Source organism: Cyrtonyx montezumae, unplaced genomic scaffold (assembly GCF_038088225.1).
Source record: "Cyrtonyx montezumae isolate F1298 unplaced genomic scaffold, pur_monq_1.0 scaffold_4, whole genome shotgun sequence".
In the NCBI taxonomy this organism is placed as follows: domain Eukaryota; kingdom Metazoa; phylum Chordata; class Aves; order Galliformes; family Odontophoridae; genus Cyrtonyx; species Cyrtonyx montezumae.
Genome location: NW_027072045.1, coordinates 22,128,063 through 22,147,475, shown reverse-complemented (window position 1 = coordinate 22,147,475; position 19,413 = coordinate 22,128,063). Strand labels below are relative to the sequence as shown.

The following is a 19,413-nucleotide window of genomic DNA, read 5'->3' as shown; positions in this document are numbered from 1 at the left end:
TGTGGTAGGACAAAGGTTGCAATTAGGGCCTGGTCTTACTGTGTTCCAAGCTTGTTTCTTTCTCTGTCCTGACTCTAGAAATTGATACTTCAGCTTTGTCAGTGTGACAGTGTTTCAGGCAGAGTTGATATTTTCCATCAGTTCCAGGAAATCCAAAGGGATCACTCCATTCTTCCCATCCCAGAAAACAATGTCTATGACTTTACCTGCTATGGGCTGTGTCTTGAACTTTTTCTTCAATGGGGAAGTCACTTCTCACCAGTTCATGGAGTGCTTCTTTGACTCCTGCTCGTAGTGGTGACACTACATCTTGTCATTGGTAATGTTGCATATTATGTTCTTTCTGTTCCTGTGTGAGCATTCGTGGGATCCACCTGGCACAAGCTGCAGTATTTCAATGTTGCCACCATTGTTTCCAATGCACAGAAGCTGATATTCAGCTATTTACACAATTTCTTGGTCCTAGTCTATTGATTTGCAGATGAGCTGATTGTAATGCTCTACGTTCCATGGTGTGACAGCTATGCGTGGCTGTCCAGAACATGGCTTGTCTTTCACATTGCTGTTGCCACTGCTGAAATGCATGACCCATCCTGCACTGTGCTCATTTCCACTGTTTGACACTCAGTGAATGTTTTAGACACCAACAAATGTCAGTGGGTGACATTTTTTTTTGTGTGCGAAGGAATTCAATTCCACATGTTTGCTTCATACACACCACACTTCCATATCAAATCCTATTTTGTCAGACTGCCTTTCTGCTGCCATCTGTCACACAACACCAAAATGTAATAGAATATTGGCAGAAAGGTTCAACCTCTACTGCTGTACTGCCACAGTTCACCTCTAACGTTGTGGGCCAATGTAATAAAATGGAAGGCATTACTTTCAGAGCAGCCTTGTATTTACAAACCAAGTGATGCACAATGACTGCTCACCATTCACTGACCAGTGCCCATCCAGTCCCTAAGCAGTGATTCTCACCTGCCAGCTTCCTCAGTGTGATAATTCCATATGGTGTCAGATGATATGGGATATCCCTTTGCCATTGTAGGTCAGCTGTCCTGATTCTGTCCCCTCTCAGCTCCTTGTGCTCCTCGTGCTGGCAGGACACTTATAAGAAGTTGAAAAACTGAAATATCCTTGGCTTTGTACATCACTTCTCTGCAACAACTAAAACATCAGTGTGTTATCAACATTGTTTTTCTCCTAAAGCCAAGGCACAACGTCGTACCAGACACTATGAAGAAAATCAACTCCACCCTAGCTGTAAACAGGGCAGTCAGCTGTCCAATCAACTTATAATTAAAGCTGTAAAGTGCAACACAAAGCTGAAATGTAATTCTCTGTTAATATATTTCTCACTCTTGAGAGTGGAAGAGTTAACTATTGGCAGTCTTTTAACTTTTGAAACTGAAATTCACTTTAGCAGAATTGTCAGTCTGGAAAGTTGTAAGAACAGAGAGGTAGCAGAACCCCGTGACCATTGCAATCTTTCAGTTGCTTGGTGAAGGTATGTTTCTGTGCTGCTTTATTCCAGCATCAGTTCCACTGAGAGCACTTTTCTAATTATTACTCTAATTAGGTACCACTTTTCAACGTGTGATTCCTGAAAATGGACTGGCAGCTCAAGCACCACATGAGGTCAAGCGGGTGATTTTCTGTACAGGAAAGGTGTACTATGATCTTGTGAAAGAGAGAAAGAATCAAGACTTGGAGAAACAAGTAGCTATAACCAGACTTGAGCAGGTGAGCTCCCTGATCCTTCCAAAGACAGTGTGAAGTCACTGAGGAGACTTTTAGCAAGGGCTTGCTATGCCTTTAAAGATAGCACTGGCCAGAGATGATGGTGGTAAGGTGGTGTTCTGATAGCACTTTGCATCTTACAATATACTATCTAAACCTCATGGCATTTGCAGAAGGAACGAATCAGTAGTGTAGTTGGCAATGAGAAGTTTGATAAGTTTTCCAAACAATTTTACGGTACCATGGCACCTCAAATTTGTATGTCCAAACTGCTAGGTTAAAATGTCACAAATAGCACTTTGAAACTATATTGTTGTTGACTAATTACGGATGTATTATGGCAGCTCTTTTACTAGAGGAACTGCAGAAATGCAGGAGATCTAGACTATAAGTCAATTCCATTCATATCTATGAAACTGCAAAAAATGTATTCACTTCTGGGAGAATGAAAACGAAGATATGAGTTACTTTAAAAAACAGAGTGGTACTAAGTGGTTAATTACAGTAGTTGGTTATAATATGTGATAGGTAAAAGTTTTACTGCTGGAGGCCAAAGCCATATAAGAGAAAGTTTTGCAAGTTATGAATCTCTCTTCCCAGATTTCACCATTCCCATTTGACCTACTCAAAAAGGAACTTGAAAAGTATCCAGGTGCAGATCTAGTTTGGTGTCAGGAGGAACACAAAAACAGTGGATATTACGATTATGTCAAGCCTCGTTTCCGCACTATTGTGAACCACACTCGACCTATTTGGTATGATACTTTTAACAGGTGTTCCATCTTCTCGTCCAATTTGTTTGGCATGCTTTCAATTTGAGGATTTTTTTTTTTAGTGCAGAAGGCAAGACTCTATCCATACATCAGTAAACTCTGAGTTTGTGTTCTTGGCTGAAGGAGAAAGTCTGGACAACTATTTTTCAAATAGATAACATCTTGATCTTCTTTGTAGTTCTAAAAGAAAACTGCAATAACTAGATCTGTTTATTACTACATTGCACAGTGTTTAACTCTTCTGGCTTTTTTGTTTAAGAATGCCTTTTTTATTTTTTAATGAATAATTTCCATCTACACCTTGAGCTTTTGGAGAAAACAGTGGTTGTAAGAGCTCCATCCATTCAGTTAGCTCTGCATTTACTGTAGGTGATTGCGTGGAATCTGCCCATGCAGCTGTTGAAGGAGCATTTCATTGCCAAGGGCAAGCTATCTAATTATGAGACAGTGTAGCTGTCAGCCGTGGGTGGGATGGGTAGAAGATGCAGTGAGGGAGAAAGAGGTGGAGGCTGACTGGAAGGTATAACTGATGGCACAAATTAGATTTGATTATATTTTTATTTAAGAAAGATTGATGATAATTTGTTCAAATCTTCTGAGTTGCATTTAGCAGCATGTTCCCTTACTTGTTAGTGTCAAAATAATCTTTCTTCTTATTTCATTTGTCTGCCTAATTCTTTTTGTCACAAGGTATGTTGGCCGAGAGCCTGCTGCTGCAGCTGCCACCGGCAACAAGAACACACATCTGGTGTCACTCAGAAGGTTCCTGGATACAGCTTTCAACCTGGAGGCCTTTGAGGGAAAGACATTCTAACTGTGGGGCACTGACTCATCTCTATCTACAACTGTCTCAAATTTCAGCAGACAAAAGAAGAATTAAAAGTGAATGGAAGAAACACTGGAAATTATTTTCAGGATCCAGCAGCTGACTTCATTACTCTGCATTTTTCTCCCACTTTGTATGGAGGAAAAAAAAAAGGCCAAAAAAATAAGAAGCTTATTTTCCACCATTTTGTGTCACTTTTCTATTTAGATTGATATATCTTTGAGACAAGGAGAGTCTAGCTCAGAGAGGCTCTGATCTCAGACAGTGGATGTTGTCAAATTGCTGTAAGTAGAGCAGGCATGGACAGCATGATGCAATTGTGCACATCTCCCTAAAAGAGGAAAATAGGTTTGGAAGACATTGAAGAAACAAGGTGCATTATTTAACAACAATGATTGACTGATATTTCTAGACGTATTGGAGAGGAATAACAAAACCAAAAAGCTAAATTGCTACCATGACACTGATGGATTACTTTGGTAGGGAAACATACTGGGCATGGGTACTGGAACAAGATGATAAGTTGATGTGACAAGGTTGGAAACAGGGAGTCAAGATTACCAAGTTAGTTTACTATGGGTGATTGCTATGATTACTATGGATGAGAAGTGGTGTGGATTACATGAGTATAAGACAGAGGCACCACAATGGAGCTTACCACAGCTGACAGAGCAGTGGCTTATCAACAGGAGAGTTCAGCAGCAAAGTGGTGGATAAATGAGTTCCAAGTAAGAGGTGGCAGCACCAATTGGTTTCCCTTTCCCAGGCTGCCTGAGTTGATGCCTTATGGCATCAGGAAACTGGGCGTTCCTATGAACATCCTCATTTTGGATAAGCTCCTTCCCTCACCAAAGTACAAGGATTTACCTTCTTTGACCTGGTAGCACCTGTAAGAAGACTGAGTGGAAGAGAAATGCGCATTTGTCAGCAAGTACTAGGTTCTCTGCTTTGTCCAGTTCTAATCACTCCCTCAAATTTCCTTGCTGGTATTAATTCAACTCTGAAGTGGCAGTTCCTGATTTATTTGACCATTTTTATGTTGAAGAAGGTGGGCAAGCAACAGTTGCTGACTGACCAAAAGCACATGCTGTATTTTTGTCTTAAGTTGTAATTGAATTTGTTGGCCTTTTATGCTTACCTGCTGGTTAGACTATCAATTGCCATGTACTTTCAATATGGACATAACACGGAACTTTGTCTAAGGGCTGGCCCTCTGTCAGGCAACTGAGGTACAGCTAGTTCATGAGGAGAAAGTCTGTGGTGGGGAACAGCAAGGGGGGTGGTTGTGCTCTAGGGAGAGTGCTTGGCTGTATTGGAGGCACTGTGTGGCAGGGTGATCTCAAACTGCTGGTGCTTCATCTGCAGTGCCAGAATGCAGGTGGGCACAAGTTTCCGCTCCCCTCTTAATATAAGAGTGTTATCAGAAGTCCTATTCCATCTGCTCCAGGAGAGCTTGGCTCAGTGGTGAGCCTTGTGGCTGCAGGTTCTACAAAACTTCAGCCTGTACAGTAGCAAGAGACCTTGTCCTTTTTTTCTGTGGGATGGCAGAGAGAACTCTACAGTTAAGAAAATAAGGGGTGTAGCAGGAATCAGTGGAATGGCCATGCCTGAGTTGCAGGAAACAGTAACAAGCAGTGTGAGGACCCCATGCCCCTGCAGTGCCTGAGGGTTGTGCTAGATGCACTCATAGCAAGTGACTGGAAAACACGTTGAGAAGACTTCACCCCCATCTCCAATTCCCTGTCCTGAATGTGCTCTTGGGACATACTTTTGTTCCTGGAAGTAAGTTCTACCCTTCTGTTGCTGTATTGGCTGTGACATAATAAGTCTTGACAGTTCGTGCTTGATGGCAATAGTCAAGTGATGCTGAAAAGCATCTTGTCTTGTCAAAGTAAATAGCTCTATTAAAAACTTTGAGCTGTGGTCATCTGCTGCTAGTACAAGCAGGTTACCAAAAGGGGGTGTGCACCTCACACTGTCCCTTCATTTGGCCTGGAGATAGCATGGTAAACATAAAATAAAGCCTCCTGTCAGAGCATAAAATTGGTGTGCTAAGATGCTTCTGTGGGTTCCAGAACAAGCTTAGTCTAATGTTCATGAAAAATCAGTAGCATCCTTTTAAATTAGCCTGGCTGCCTTGGGCTTTTTCTGTCATTGAAACATTGAAGTTAATTCAATCTTTTGGAACCTAATGAACTTGGAAAATGCTGCAGTTGTCAGCAGTGAAGATTGTCTCCTGTCCATTTCTACAGTTCAAAACATTACGCTGATAGGCACTAACCATCACTCGAAGTATTTTAATGCTTCTGTGGATCCATGTTTCTGTGGCAATAATTGAATGCACCTGAATATCGCTGGCACCGCTCCTTGTGTTCTCAGTCTGCATAAAGCAGGTGTGTGCTGCATGAAATATGATAAATACACTTATGCCACAGTATATGCAGAGGTAGGAAACAAAATGAACATAGAAATGTAAGTGGTAAATGGCAGGTTTCCATTTTCATTGTGTGTTGTAGACTGTGGCATAATAGTTGCATAAAAATTCCATCAGAGAATGTAAAAGAAAAACCAAACCCAACTCAATGAAATAAAAATATGCAAGAAAGAAATTCTTTGTTATGCCTCTTCTCTTTGACAGTTTCTCCTTTGAGGGCTGGTGTTGGTAGTCTCTCATAGGCATGCTAGGGCAGCTCACTTTTCTGGTTTCTGTTTGTTTCCCCACCAGTAGCTTATTCAAATTCAGAAGTAAAGAAGGAGACACACAGTGTTTGAAATGGAAAAAGGTAATTACTCAGAACGATTGGGTTAAAAGGAGTCAGAAAAACGCTGAGGCAACACGAGAATATTTTTGTTTTATTCTGATTTTTGAAGTAATAAGTGCACACACCTCTGTTAAAAGCAGAACTTTCAAAATGCAGGGATTGGACAGGAATTAATTTCTCTGATGTCAAAATACAGGACTTGGTTTCTCTACACAGTTTTTCTCTACATTTTTCTATGGAATTATTGTCTCTGCTGCATACACTTTCAGGTAGTAACCGTTCAAAGCCATTGGAGTATTACGAATTGCTAAATGCATAGATTGCACCTGCTTGCAGGATTCTGCTACTTTTCTACAATGTGGTCCCTTGTATAAAAACGTTACTGAGAGTTTTTAAGTAGCTGCTGCTTTGAACTGGGTTAAGAGTCCCATCTCTCAGAAAAAAATAGAACAATCCAGCAGTTTAAATGGTTTTGATATAGTAATTAACAACCAGAATATCTCTGCAAAGAGCAAAAGTATGAGAGGCTTCTGCATCTCGTCTGTGCTGAGATTCCAACCGCAGTTGTACGACTAGAAAGTAAGAATGCAAGGAACACAAGAGGCAGTGGACTCCATTGTATCTGGAGGTAAGAGCACATCCCGCGTGTATGCCAAAGAAAGTATTTGCCAAGGAAAGTCCCATTCCTCCTCTCAGTCTTGCTGATTACCTGTAACACGTGTAAAGTTAGCAGCACTTGTTGCTTGATCTAGATTTTTCCAGTGGCATTTGTGTCTTGAAATATTGTGTAAAATATGAACCGACACATTCAGAAATCACATCAAGCCAGAAAGACATCGAAGGAAGATGTAAAATTACCATGAAGTTAACAAGTCGGCTCAAAGACGGAGAAAAAAGTTTGCTACTGACTTGTGTGCAATTCAGCAGGATTTGATTTTAGGGACAGCTCCACCAGTCAGAGGCCGCTAGGGCACCAGGTGCTAAGGACTTACTCAGCACAGGCGGCTGCCTCGTTATGGCTGAGGGAACAGGCCTGTGTGGGGGTGGCCACTTAAAGGCTGCCTGACAGTAGCTGGTTAAAGCTCCAGAGTTTGTCCCAAGCTCCTGGTTTTGCTTTGACCCTATCCCCTTGGCTGTCATTGTTTAAAACATCCCCATTTGTTCCCAGAAAAGAGGGCTGTAGCTGGATCCCTGGTGACTTGTGATGGGACAGAGGCTCCTGCCCAGGTCCCTCAGGGGCAGTGCCTACCATTTTTGTTCCTGAAGGAACGAGAGCTGTGGAGTTAAACTGCAATGGAGGAGGCTGAGGTTGGCTGCTGGGAAAGGTGCTCTGGAAGAGCAGGATGCTGCAGGCTTCCAGCTGCTGGTGTTTCTTCAGGAAGGTAAGAGACATGACTGATGGGAATTGGCTTGGGACACCTCGTCCTGCCCTCGGGTGGGGGGTGGTTTGTTTTCAGAGCTGCCATGGGCTGTAAGGCCCAGGAGTGAGCACAGGGTGACAGCAGCTTTCTGGTGTAAGCCATGGGCAGAGGCTTCTCAGGATGTAAAGTACTGCTGGTTGTAGTGTGAGAACAGTTGTTCTTGTTTGGAAAAGCTGAGGAAACGTTTGAGTGAAAGAAGGTGGGAAAACGTGGTTTTGTTTGGTTGTTGTTTTTTAGAAGCAGCTCTAAAAATCTCCTCTCATGAGTGGAGGAGAATGCTGGCCTTGGGTCAGCTGCAGCCATCGTCCCCGTCAGCGAGATCTGCTGGCAAGGGAAGGTGCTGGACTGCTGCATTTCCCACCCTCTGTGTCCCTTGGACAAGATGGCAGGACCCAGATCTTTGATCAGTACTTTTTGTGGAGACATTCTGTGCTGACGAAGCTGCAGACCACTTTAGTGCACCAAGTCTCTGCAGGTGAGGGTTGTTTTGTGTGCCTTTGTTTTCTTTATCATTGTTGCAAGGTATTACAAAACAGTGTGCAAACTGAAAGAAGTCTTACCTACTTAAAAGGAAAAAACAGATGAACATTGCTAATTTTCAAAATCTGTTTTTTTTTAATGCAAGACTTAAATCATTTCTGATTTTAGATACTTCTAAACTATTAATTTAGTTTGTGCTTTTCTTAATGCTATTACTTAGAATCTCTTATTATTCAAAAAGAACAAAAGGAAAAATTATTTGGGAAAAATAATATGTTAGAAGCTATCAGCTTTGTCAGAAAACATTTCACAGACTTCTCCAGAGTTTTCAATTATTAATGAGTGCACCAGGCAGTTCCTTTGTGATATTTAAGTGGGAAGTCATTATTGGCAAATGGAAGTCTAATTGGAAGGGAAAACAATTGTTGTCATTGCTAAAGATGCTGTGTGAAACACTGAAAGACAATTTCAGTTGCAGGAATCTTTACTGGTTCCTACATGATTGTCCGTAAACTTGCTGATGTCCTCGTAGAGGAGCACCAAGAACCTTTCTGCTCACGTGGTGCCCAGCTGGCATTGTATTCTTTCCAGCTGGAGGATGGAGGGAGGCTCAGGTGATCACAAGTGAAGTGGCTCTGGGCCAGAGCTCAGTTCAGCTCAACTCTTGGTGGTTTTCCTTGGGCGGCCGTTAGATGTTATCAGTGTACCAGGTTTGTTTTAGCACTGGTATAGTGACTGCGTTCCGGTTGGTCTTGCAGTGAGATTAAAGGTCAGGGACTTGGTGAAAGGCAGTGATGTTCAGTCCTCCCGCAGATTTGTCCCTGCACCTCTGATGTGGACTTATACCTCTGCTCTTTGGGCTACAGCAGAGGACAAGAGCTGGCACAGGGCTGTGAATGCTTGGTGTCCTACACCTTTTTAGTGTTGTATGAACTGCAGTTTAGCTGTTCCCGATGGAAAGGGTGAGATTGTTTGTTCCCAGCTGTTCTGGCAATGGAGACTTTCTGGGTCTGCAAGAGCACTCTTTGTCCCTGTGCACATCCAGAAAGGGCAGGGAGTTCCCCAGCACGGTTTTTGCTGAGGAGCACAGAATAAGGCTGTCATGAATGTGGCAGGGGCTGCTGGGGGAGGGGAAGGTCAGGGAGAACACTGGGATGCAATGCACTATTTCCCCTAGTAAGTGTCTCCATTACTGTGGATATCAAAGCGATATCAAAGTGGATATCAAAGTCATCTTATTCAGAACGTGATAAAATGGTTGTATATAATTCCCCTCAACTGAAAATAAATGTTTAGCAAACTGCTCCCTATAGGCTTGTTAAAGATGAAATATTTATTGCTATATATAATTACAGGTTTTAAACGTTGCTTAAGTAATTTAGTGATTGGCTTGGTCTTGCTTTCGAGAATTTTATGTGATTAAATATTTCTTCATCAATTTTCTATGTGTGAGAGTGGGTTACACAAGCATTCTTAACTAAACCACCTTTGCAATGTTGATTATGTTGGGTAGGTTGAGTAGAGAATGTGACTGTGGATGTCATGTCCCGAGCAGAATCCCATTCCACCCCACTTAATATTTGCACATCTGGACTGAAACACTGTAGCTTTTCAAGTTGAGAAAAATCTTGTTAATGTGGTAAAGTTGACATTTCACTCCTGAGATATTAGTCTCTGACACTAACAATCACTTCTGGAGAAGTCAAAGTGTGCTTTTTTTTTGGTGTAATATATCTGACAAAAACGTATACATCAGATACGCTGTGTGAGTCGTCTTCATTCCCCTGAGCAGCTTAAGGTAATAAAAGAACCTTAAATATCTTGCTACTTTACATCCTAAGTGCTATTTCACTCCAGCATGTTTTGTTCAAAATTACTTTGAAGAAAATTATTGGTTGATCAGAATTTCAAACTGTTGTTGTTCTGTGGTTGATTAAGAGCTAAAGCTCTGTGTTGCTTTGGGACTCTCTTCATCACAACAGCCTACTGCCTATTCAGAAGGAAAGATAAATAGAAATAAAGCAGTGTAATCTCCAGTGATTCTAAATGATTCCTAGTTACACTTAGATAATTAACTTCTCCCGTGATGTGCTTGTTTAATAGATATCTGGTCATATGTGACAGTGTTTATTTAATGCATTCTGTACTATTTATACCACAGTACACCCTTCTCATTATAAACCAGACATTCTTTAATTTATTTACACATGCACACGTTCTGAAGCTCTTGTCTAAACAAGACTCTACAGGCTTCAGGAAAATAGATCCGAGTTTGCACGTCCATCTTTGACTGTACATAAACAGCTTCTGCAGGGACTGTCAGCAAAAAAAAAAACACCTAAAAACATTCTTTCCTCTCTTCTTCGTCACTAGTTTGAATTCATTGTATTAAAAAACTTAAGGGTGTGCTACCTGAAGTGTGATTCTTTTTTTAAATTTTATTTATTTATTTATTGCATTTCATTGAGCCCCTCTCCAGACTTACCAGTAAAACTGTATATTTCACAGTGACTGCAATACTGCGTAACACACGAACTCAACCGATTTGTGCAGGTTGTAACTTTGTGGTACCTATCTCTCTAACAAAAGCCAAAGGGAAGTAGATGGAGAGCTCTGTGGTGCGTTCTTGTCCTCAGAGTTTATTTCAAAGCCTGTGATGGAAACTACTGATGTGTACAACCTTGGTCTTTTCTGAGTATAGGTATGTCTATGTGTTTAGGTGGATAAATATATATCTGAATAGTGCCTACATGTGGGTGCAGAATAACTTTCTTTCATTGAAACTGCATTACAAAATCGATTGAAACTAAAATTTAAATGGCTACATTCCATATTCACCTTAATTTACTAATGCATCTTGACTCTCACTTGAGTGAGCCTATTCTGAATAACGAGTCTTGTAAATATGGTCCTCGACAGAGCTGAAGAAGTCTGTGTGTATTCTCTTGGGTGTTTTCTACTGCTAACACATGTGGGCATTGATAGGAAGTGTTCCCAGTACTTGAAGCAAAGTTATCTGAAAATAACCAAGAGAGGTTTGGATGGATTAAAGGGACTGCTGAAATCAGTTTCTTTAAAAAAACTAATCTTTTAAGTGGTAATATTTAAACACATATATGGAAATTAAAAGCATGTTTTGGAAGAAAGTATTTCCTCACACTGATTGTGGAGTGTAGCACAGGTAAGTTATGCAGCGTTTTTTATTGGAGAACTGGAAAATGAGAAAGTGAGATTTCAGTGACTGCAAGTTGTTATCTCAGTTTCAGATGAAAGAGATGGAGAAGTGATTTCCTCCTGCTTGCTAACCAAATGCGTCCCAGGCTCTTTGTGTGTGAAAATGATGCTTTAAAATTGTGGCTGCCACCATGCTTAATGTAGTTGCTGGATGGCTGATGTGCAAAATGAAGAGGAAGTAAATTTAAGTATTGTACCATGGACAATTTAAAAAAAAAAAAACAAAACACAAACCTCTTAAAATCACTAGTGGAACAAAGTTAACTAAACTTTTTGAGAACTGTGGAGGTATCAGCTGTGTGCTGCTTTTTATTGGCAAGTGCACAACCAGCAGCACGCTTGTAGAAAGCTGATGACTATCATTGCAGTGACTTTAAAGCAAGCCAAGTGTCCTATTTGTTCTCAAATATTTCCAACTCTTACTGAGTAGCTGTAAGGAATGATTTCCTTCTCATGCACTACTTCTGTCTCCACAAAGCAGTTCCTAGGCCTTTGCAGGCTTTCTGGTCGGACTGAACAATGTGGAAATGTACACCTCTCCTAGCAGTATCTGCGCCTGCTTTGTATTAAGCTTCTGTGAAGAGGCTGCTCAAAAACTAAGCAGCTGCTGGATTTTATTTGATGGTGTGTTGGGTAAATGTCTGTAACTCTTGTAAGGGGAACGTGTTGCTGTTGCACGTGTGTAGCAATTGGGAATGATGGCCAGGAATGAAATCTTTCTGCTAACTAATATTGACAAGATCATGTTAGTAACGTGTTGAATAGCCCTATCGTGTTCCTTTTGAAATATGTTCCTCGTATGAGGAGGAAGCTTCATCTATTTCTTCCTGGGTTTTTTTGTTTTGTTTGGTTGTTGGTTTTTGTTGTTGTTGTTGTTGTTTTTGTTTGTTTTGTCTTTGCTGTTTGGTTTGAAAGAATATTGAAGTACTTAAATTAAGAGCCTAGTACTTGGTAGAAACCTGAACTGCTCAGCAGAGATGCCTTTCTCCGTCAGTTACAGAGGTTGCCTAGGGCAAGCCAGCTCCTAAACTAAGTGTTTCAATAAAGCATCTGCAATTAAATGTGACAAACAGAGCCTTTGGAGTTGAGTTCTGCGTGATAAGTGGACTGGGTGCCACACAATTGTGCTGCTGTGCAGCCCGTGTCTGATGCGATTGTCACTTTTTCCTTAATGTATCAAGTGTTGTTAATTTATTCCTTGATAGCTTTTCTTTATTATTTTTCCTTCCCCTTTTGAAGAAATTACTGGAAAAACTGACGATTTTTTGAGCATTTTGCAAATCATAAGGAAAAGTACATGGTAAGCTTAATCATGTTACAAGATATTGTAACTGTGAAAGGCAAACTATTTTAGTTATATTGTGTTATTGTGCCATTAGTGCCATTTGACTGCCAACTGTGTAACCGTGGGACTCCAATCAACAGGAGCCTTTGTGTGCTCTCCATTGCAAATAGTGCTGAGAAGAGGAGGGAGAGAGGCTCTCAGTGTCACAGCTTTTTCAGTGATTAAAAATACTTGAGATCCATTTCAGTGATCAAGAGTGTGTCTTAATGAGACAATTAGTCAAACCCTAAAAGCCACACAGCAATTTAATTGTAGTTACTACTGGAATAATTTGCTACTGCTGTTTTCTTTTTCCTGATTTGACTTCATCACAGTAGTCCGACTGAAAGTCACTGCAGAGAGAGCTTGCAAGCTAGGTCTGCTTGTTTAGTTGTTCTCAAGCAACCATGATTCTCTGTGGGCCAGATAATCCCCTTATGACCGAGGAAGAGTTTGAGAGGGGGGAAAAGTGGTTATTTCACATATTAAAGTATTAAATACTATATTAATATATATATGTATGTATGTAAATACCTTTGTCCAAGTGGCTACTTCTTCAAATACCTGGCTGCCTGTCACTGCCATGGCAACTAATTGCAAGTAGTAGTTGGAGAATGGGTACAAAGCCAGAATGTCTACTTCAAATTTGTGCATGTTTTTTCCCTTCTGTTTCCAAAGAGCAATAACAGAGTCTGAGATCTCTTTAAACATTCTAGCTGCCTGTGTTTCAAATGTCTTATAGAACTACTTTTTAGGGTTGTTCTGTTTTGTTTGTTTTAGCTTTGTTGTTAGCTTAATAATATTCTTAGAACTTGGCTAACTTCCTTCTGGTCATACCCTTGAGCTGTATCTAATGATGCAAGAATATTTTTGACATAGTTATGGCCAAGAGAAAAGCAAAATTGTCACTTCAGTGTGAATATGTGTGATCCTCAAATATTAATGACTTTAGAATGATTATCTTTAGCATAGGAAACTGAAAGTTGAATAAATGCAAGATAACCAGGAGTTTTGCTCTTTTAATTAAAATCAAGTTGTTAGAACTATATATGTGTCACAGTTCTATATGAATTTGTGATGTGAATGTAGCAGTGGAAGTGATTCAGCAGATAGCAGAGGAGCATAGATCTATGGCTGGGACAAAGGAGGATGTATTTTGTTGGAAGAAATTTCCAGAAGGAGAACTACTGGAACCCTCTGGTTACTGGTCTGTTCCCTTCCTTCCAGGAAGCTGAAACTAACCACATTGTGGTGCTTGAAATGTCTTTTTGCTTGATCAGCTTTCTGCTTTCTCTTCACAACTGTCCCCTTCCCTCCTTTCCCCCAGTTTATATCCTATAAACACCATACGTATATAATATGTATTATATATAAATGTGTTATATTAGATTACATATTATTACATTACAAATGACATATTACGTAATATATAGTATATTACAGTTTATGGGAGATACTATACTACACTAAAAGCATCTCTGTGTGGTACTGCAATGATATTTTCTTTAACTTGCCAGGGGAAGGTAAAGAGCTGGAAAAAAAAAAAAAGACAAAGAAACAAACAAACAAAAAAAACACCCCCAAAGACCCAAGCATAGGAAACATATATTTTGTGGAAGGAAAAAGGATGCCCTGATGCTTCTGTGGATTGAAATCCAGCAAGATTTCTTATGGTTGTGTGCTGGTGTCTGTGGGAAGGCCATGAGACAGTGCTCTCCCAGGTATTGCTTTAAGAACCACTGTCTTTTTCTGTTTGTGCCCTTTTAAGTGTCTCAGATGTAAAGTAATGCAAAATTAGAAGACTGTTTATGCCTTAGGAAGCGTTCACTTCGAAGTGTAAGTGCTTTTAATCAGAGACTGTGATGAGAGACTTAATACTTACCAAAATCCAGGTCAAAGATGTTACAGTGAAATACAGTCACCCCATTTACTGTAAGTTCTACAGTATCCCAGTCTGGTATCTCCTCTAGAATCAGCTGGTGTCCATTTGCTTGCAGGACAGCTGGAAAAGGGCAAAGAGGCTGTGAGCAATACTGTGTTGCTTGCTTTGCTGTGAACTCCTAGTGTATCTAAATCCTTGTGCTTATGGGAGCAAGAAGCAAATAACAGTGTTAATGTGGCTAAGTACTGTACAAAACTCCCCATAAATCCTATCAGCTTTAATCTCTGGCCTCTCTATTATTACGTTAATGGATCTCCTTTGAATGAAGCCTCTACCCTCCATCATTTCTTGTTCTAACAGTAAAAGGCAAGAAATTCATTATGTACTTGTATTTGCTATTAGCTGCAGCAGCAGCTGTAAAAAACATGATGTATTTATTTGCAAGTACCATGGAATAAGACTAAATTCAAAAGAAATCTCCAATAAACATTAAGATGGTGCTATAGAACAGCTGGAACATTAAGCAAACAACCTTGATAACCCAATTGTTCATTGACGCATAATTCATTTCACTTCTGCTTAAAGAGTAATTCCTCAGTATGTATAAAGCTCTGACATTTTGTGAGGCTGAGAACTGAGCCAAAAGGGACAAAATCTTCTCTTAATCTGCATATTTCTTTAGCTGAATTAGGTGTGTTTTGAGTTTATTACAGTACATTATGTTGCTGTAAACTAATCAGAGCAGGGAAAATAAGAGAACTTGTTGATGAAGCAATTCCAGCAGCACACAAATGCCATGTGCTTCTGCCCAGGCGTCCATTGATTTTAACTTTTTATTATTATTATTATTCATCTCATTCCATAACCCTTTATTACACAGTGGAAGCAGACTGCTGTATGCTTAACATTCAGGCTCTTGCCTGAATGTTTTTTTTAACATCTAGGTGCTTAAGGCTGAGCCAGTGCCCCTTGGGTTTTAAAGGTGAAAGCAGGCAGAAGTAATGCTCACCCAGCTCCACGGCAGGTGGACAATGGTGGGGCTTGGTGCTTCCTCATTGAAGCAAGTGTGGCTCATGCCTGTAACCGAAAACATCCACCTGTGTCAACTGCTTCTAGTACTGTAACTCACAAAAAAAACAAACAACAAAAACCCATAGCAAATGGCTGAACAAGAAGTCCAGTCATGCTTTGAGGTAAGAGTCATAGAATCCTTAGAGTTGGATGGGACCTCTGGAGGACATTGACCATCTAGTCCAGCATCCCTCCAGTGAACAGGAATGTGCATACCATGGTTGCCATGATCCAGCCTAACCTTGAATGATGCTCTTACTTTTGGTAACCTATGTACAATCCCCATCAGAACAGTTCAGGGATTTGCAGTACCAATCTGTGACGATTAGTTCACCCTCATAAAATGGATGAGAGATGAAATCTCAGTGCTGTCAACTCTACACCCAGCCAGTGCAGGCCTGATCCTTCCCCCACCACACCGTGGCTGGATGCAGGACCCCCGCAAGGGAGCACAGTGTTACCCTGTGCTGAGTGCAACCACTGAGCTGTCTGAGACTGCAATTTTTGCTGTTCTGTCTGTGTTGCGGTCTTTGTGAGATTGTGTGAGTTCATTGCAGACTGAAAAGCCTTTTAACAGAGACACAGAGAGGCCACAAGCTCATTCTGATGGCTTTATTGGTGGTGTAGTAAGCTGAAGTAGTGTTTACCAGCATTTAATTCACATCAGATACACACATATATTAATATAATTACAAGTTATTGTTTCCATAGAGCACTGGACTACTGAACCTAACAGGCTATAAGTAAACACATTTGTCATAAATCTATACTATTTTATAAAAATAAAAGTATCACTAAAATATTTGTCTTCTTTCACCCATGCCACAGTCCAGGTGCACTGCCACGGCCCTGCTCCAACTGCAGGTTCTCACACCCTTAACAATGTTAATTTGGTAATCGAGATTATTTGAGTTCTTACTCACTGTAAGTACAGAATTTCACCCAAATCTGCTTTTTGATCACTAAACCCCAGTGCAGTGTGCAGGAGCACGCTGTGAGGAGGGCAGGATGGTTGCTGAGAGCTCTCCTGCAGCAGATTTCTCTGGGGTCCCACTGAGAGGTCTGTCAGATCATTGCTGCTCACATCAATGGCTGCAACATTTTTAGCCAGAACAATGCATTCCATTGTCTTCTGGTATTCTGGAAACGTTAAAAGTGTCTGGTTTGATTTCCACAAATGCACGTGCACGTATGAGAGCTTCATTTGTATCACACAAACAAGTTTATATAAGAACCTAAGGAAGCTACTTATTTCCTGAAATCTTTAATAAACACAGTTCATGGGGTGATAAAACACAGAAGTAGGGGTTTCTGTTAGCTGAGATGCAGCACAGTCCCTGTGGAGCTCCTACTGGGAATGCCCTGGACTATGAATTTTACCCATTTTATGCAAGACCGTCCAGTGTAAGCATACCAGGAATTGAGCATGAAGTTTCTTAAACAGGGGATGGTACTTCGTAGACACTGCGAGGGCTGAGCACATGCTGTAAATGCATTCCTCTAGAGGGGGGCTGTTGAGGCATTCAGGCTGGTCAGTGCAAGCCTGAGGTGCTGGATGGAGCGCTTAGCTCAAGAAATAGGAAGTGCACTTTGTCACTGGTTTCATTCTCTGGTAAAAATAAGATGTATTTTCCATCACCAGTGTTTTGTGATGTCAGAAATTCCAGAACTCTTATTATGGCAGCTGTGGGTAAGTAAGGTGCTCTCAATGAAAAACTGATGTTAAACTTCTGTAGTCTGAATTCCTGTATGAATGCTCACTGGTTATGCGTTGAGTGCAGTGCCTGAGCTGCTGTTAAAACTCCAGCCAAAAAAATTGAAACAAAGCTTCATGTAGCATTTGCAAATAAATATTGATAGGAGTACAAAATAAAATTATATATTTAATTAGAATCAAATTAATAAATAATCAAGTAGCAATTCACAACATCATATAACTGTAAAGTATGGCCATAATTGCAAACAGTTCTATGAAAAAAATCTTGAGATCATAGCGCTATGTTTATTTTAAAATAGCAGAATGCTAAGACAGAAGAACAAAATTACTGGGAATGTTTCAATGAAGTTTTCATAATCATAGTACAGAAAAAAAATTGAAGTCTTATTTTGAACAGTATTCTTTAGGTGAACGTTCAGTTTGACTAACTTTTTTCTTTTAGGAAGGGGGGAGTATGACATTATAATTTTAACTTTGGGGCACATTTTATACCATAGTACTATTTACGTAATCTAAAAATAGATTCAGTCTTTGGCTTGAGCCACATTAATGGAGTAATGAAACATACATGTTTTAAAATGAGCACGCTAGCTTAAGAAACAAACAAAATCAATTACTTTAAGTCATCGTAGCTGATTTGCTCCACCATCGCTGACTTGCTCTGATTGATTATTAGGCTCACTGTGCTTTTGCACATGGCGTGGATAGCCTTTATCCAGCAGAATGTTTAATTGAATATATGTGACTAGAAAGGCAATAAAATAAGTGTGGGCATACATAATTTCCTGGACCAGTATCTAGAGTTATTAGACAGAAGTGCATCTGTGCTTCTAGTTTATTATAATACATCTACTTCCCTGCTTTCAGACCTGTGAGTACTTAAGCACGTGATTGTTACGTCTACAAAGGAAGAGAAAAGGTCTCCATTTCTCTGCAGTCAGGTCCCTGGCCAGACTTCAAGTGTGCTGCAGCCTGTCAAAAAAGGGGTGGGTGCTTGCTTAGTAAGGGTCTTTAGTCAATCACTAAGTTATATTCTCACAGTTCTGACTGAATGCTGCTAAGCAAGGCAACGTATTTCAGGTTGAGGGAAAGTATGTGAAAATACAGTACTTGGGAGGTTTTGTAGGAAATTAGAGAAATAAGGAGGAAAACCTCGGGATAATATTCACAGAAAATGTGGTAATTACCAAGTGTCCTATTACCTTTGTGTCTGAATTTATTACATATTGCGGAACATGATACCCTGCATCTGATATTAAAAATATAAGTATAAATCTCTCCCAAGTGGGATGATGCAAATGTGATATAAGTACTACTACTTTTAAACTGGTATTTATCGCTCTACCTTGGAGACTTCCTTATCTTGCAAGTTTGCCTCCTTATTCTAGTTGTTTATTGCTCTTTGATTTTCTGTGGTTGCATACAGCTCTCCTACTAGTCACACTGATAGAATTCATTCCTATGCAAATGAAAAAAGGATTTAAATGGAATTGAACTGTACTTATGCTTTGTGCTTTGCTTCTCTGTCAGATTGGATTTTGCTTGCTGTCAGAAAGAAATAAGCAAGTCAATTCATTATGGACAAAATTCTCCTAATTCTCTTTGATGGATCTTATCTCCATCATGCTGCTTTCAGGATGGCACTGTGCTTAAGGCCAGTGCAAACCAGAATATAAAGGCTAAACAACTATCTGCAGCATTTTTGATTCAAGGGAACGTGCAGACACTAGTCTAGTTTTATTAAGGTCTGTTGCTGTACTCAGAAACGCACAATGGACACTATTAAAAAGGATCTGCTTTTACAGTGTTGTAAGTAGTACGATATTAAATACTCCCCATGCAAAATTTCAAAATTTAGTGGCATCAGCTTATTATTTATGTTGCTCAACATACTTGGTAGTGGGAAATTCTTTCATTTTCCCCCCTCTTTACAAGTAAACTTTGCAGGAATAGATGTAAATGTTTTAGAACTACTTTTAGGGGATATTAATTAATCGGTGTGCTTTAGTATTTTATTCATGCTATATACAAACTTCACATTTTTTTAGAAGATAAAGTGGCATAAGTCAATTATGGTTAGAGATAATAGTAGTACTCTCTCCTTCATTTCAGCCAGTGAGGCCAAACCTTTTTGCTGATCCTCAAGCGTGAAATGTAAGATTACATATTTACACATT

General features: G+C 40.1%; 1 protein-coding gene across 2 annotated transcripts in view; it reads left to right on the top strand.

The window, feature by feature from the left end:
* Positions 1-3,541, top strand: part of OGDHL (oxoglutarate dehydrogenase L) — a 46,951-nt gene extending 43,410 nt beyond the window's left edge. For both annotated transcript variants that reach the window (XM_065746061.1, XM_065746063.1), the window contains 3 exons: positions 1,586-1,749; positions 2,347-2,501; positions 3,210-3,541. In XM_065746061.1, coding sequence (XP_065602133.1) covers positions 1,586-1,749; positions 2,347-2,501; positions 3,210-3,333 — 443 coding nt within the window. In that variant the 3' untranslated portion in view covers positions 3,334-3,541. The remainder of the gene's footprint in view (positions 1-1,585; positions 1,750-2,346; positions 2,502-3,209) is intronic.
* The last annotated feature ends 15,872 nt before the right edge of the window (positions 3,542-19,413 follow it).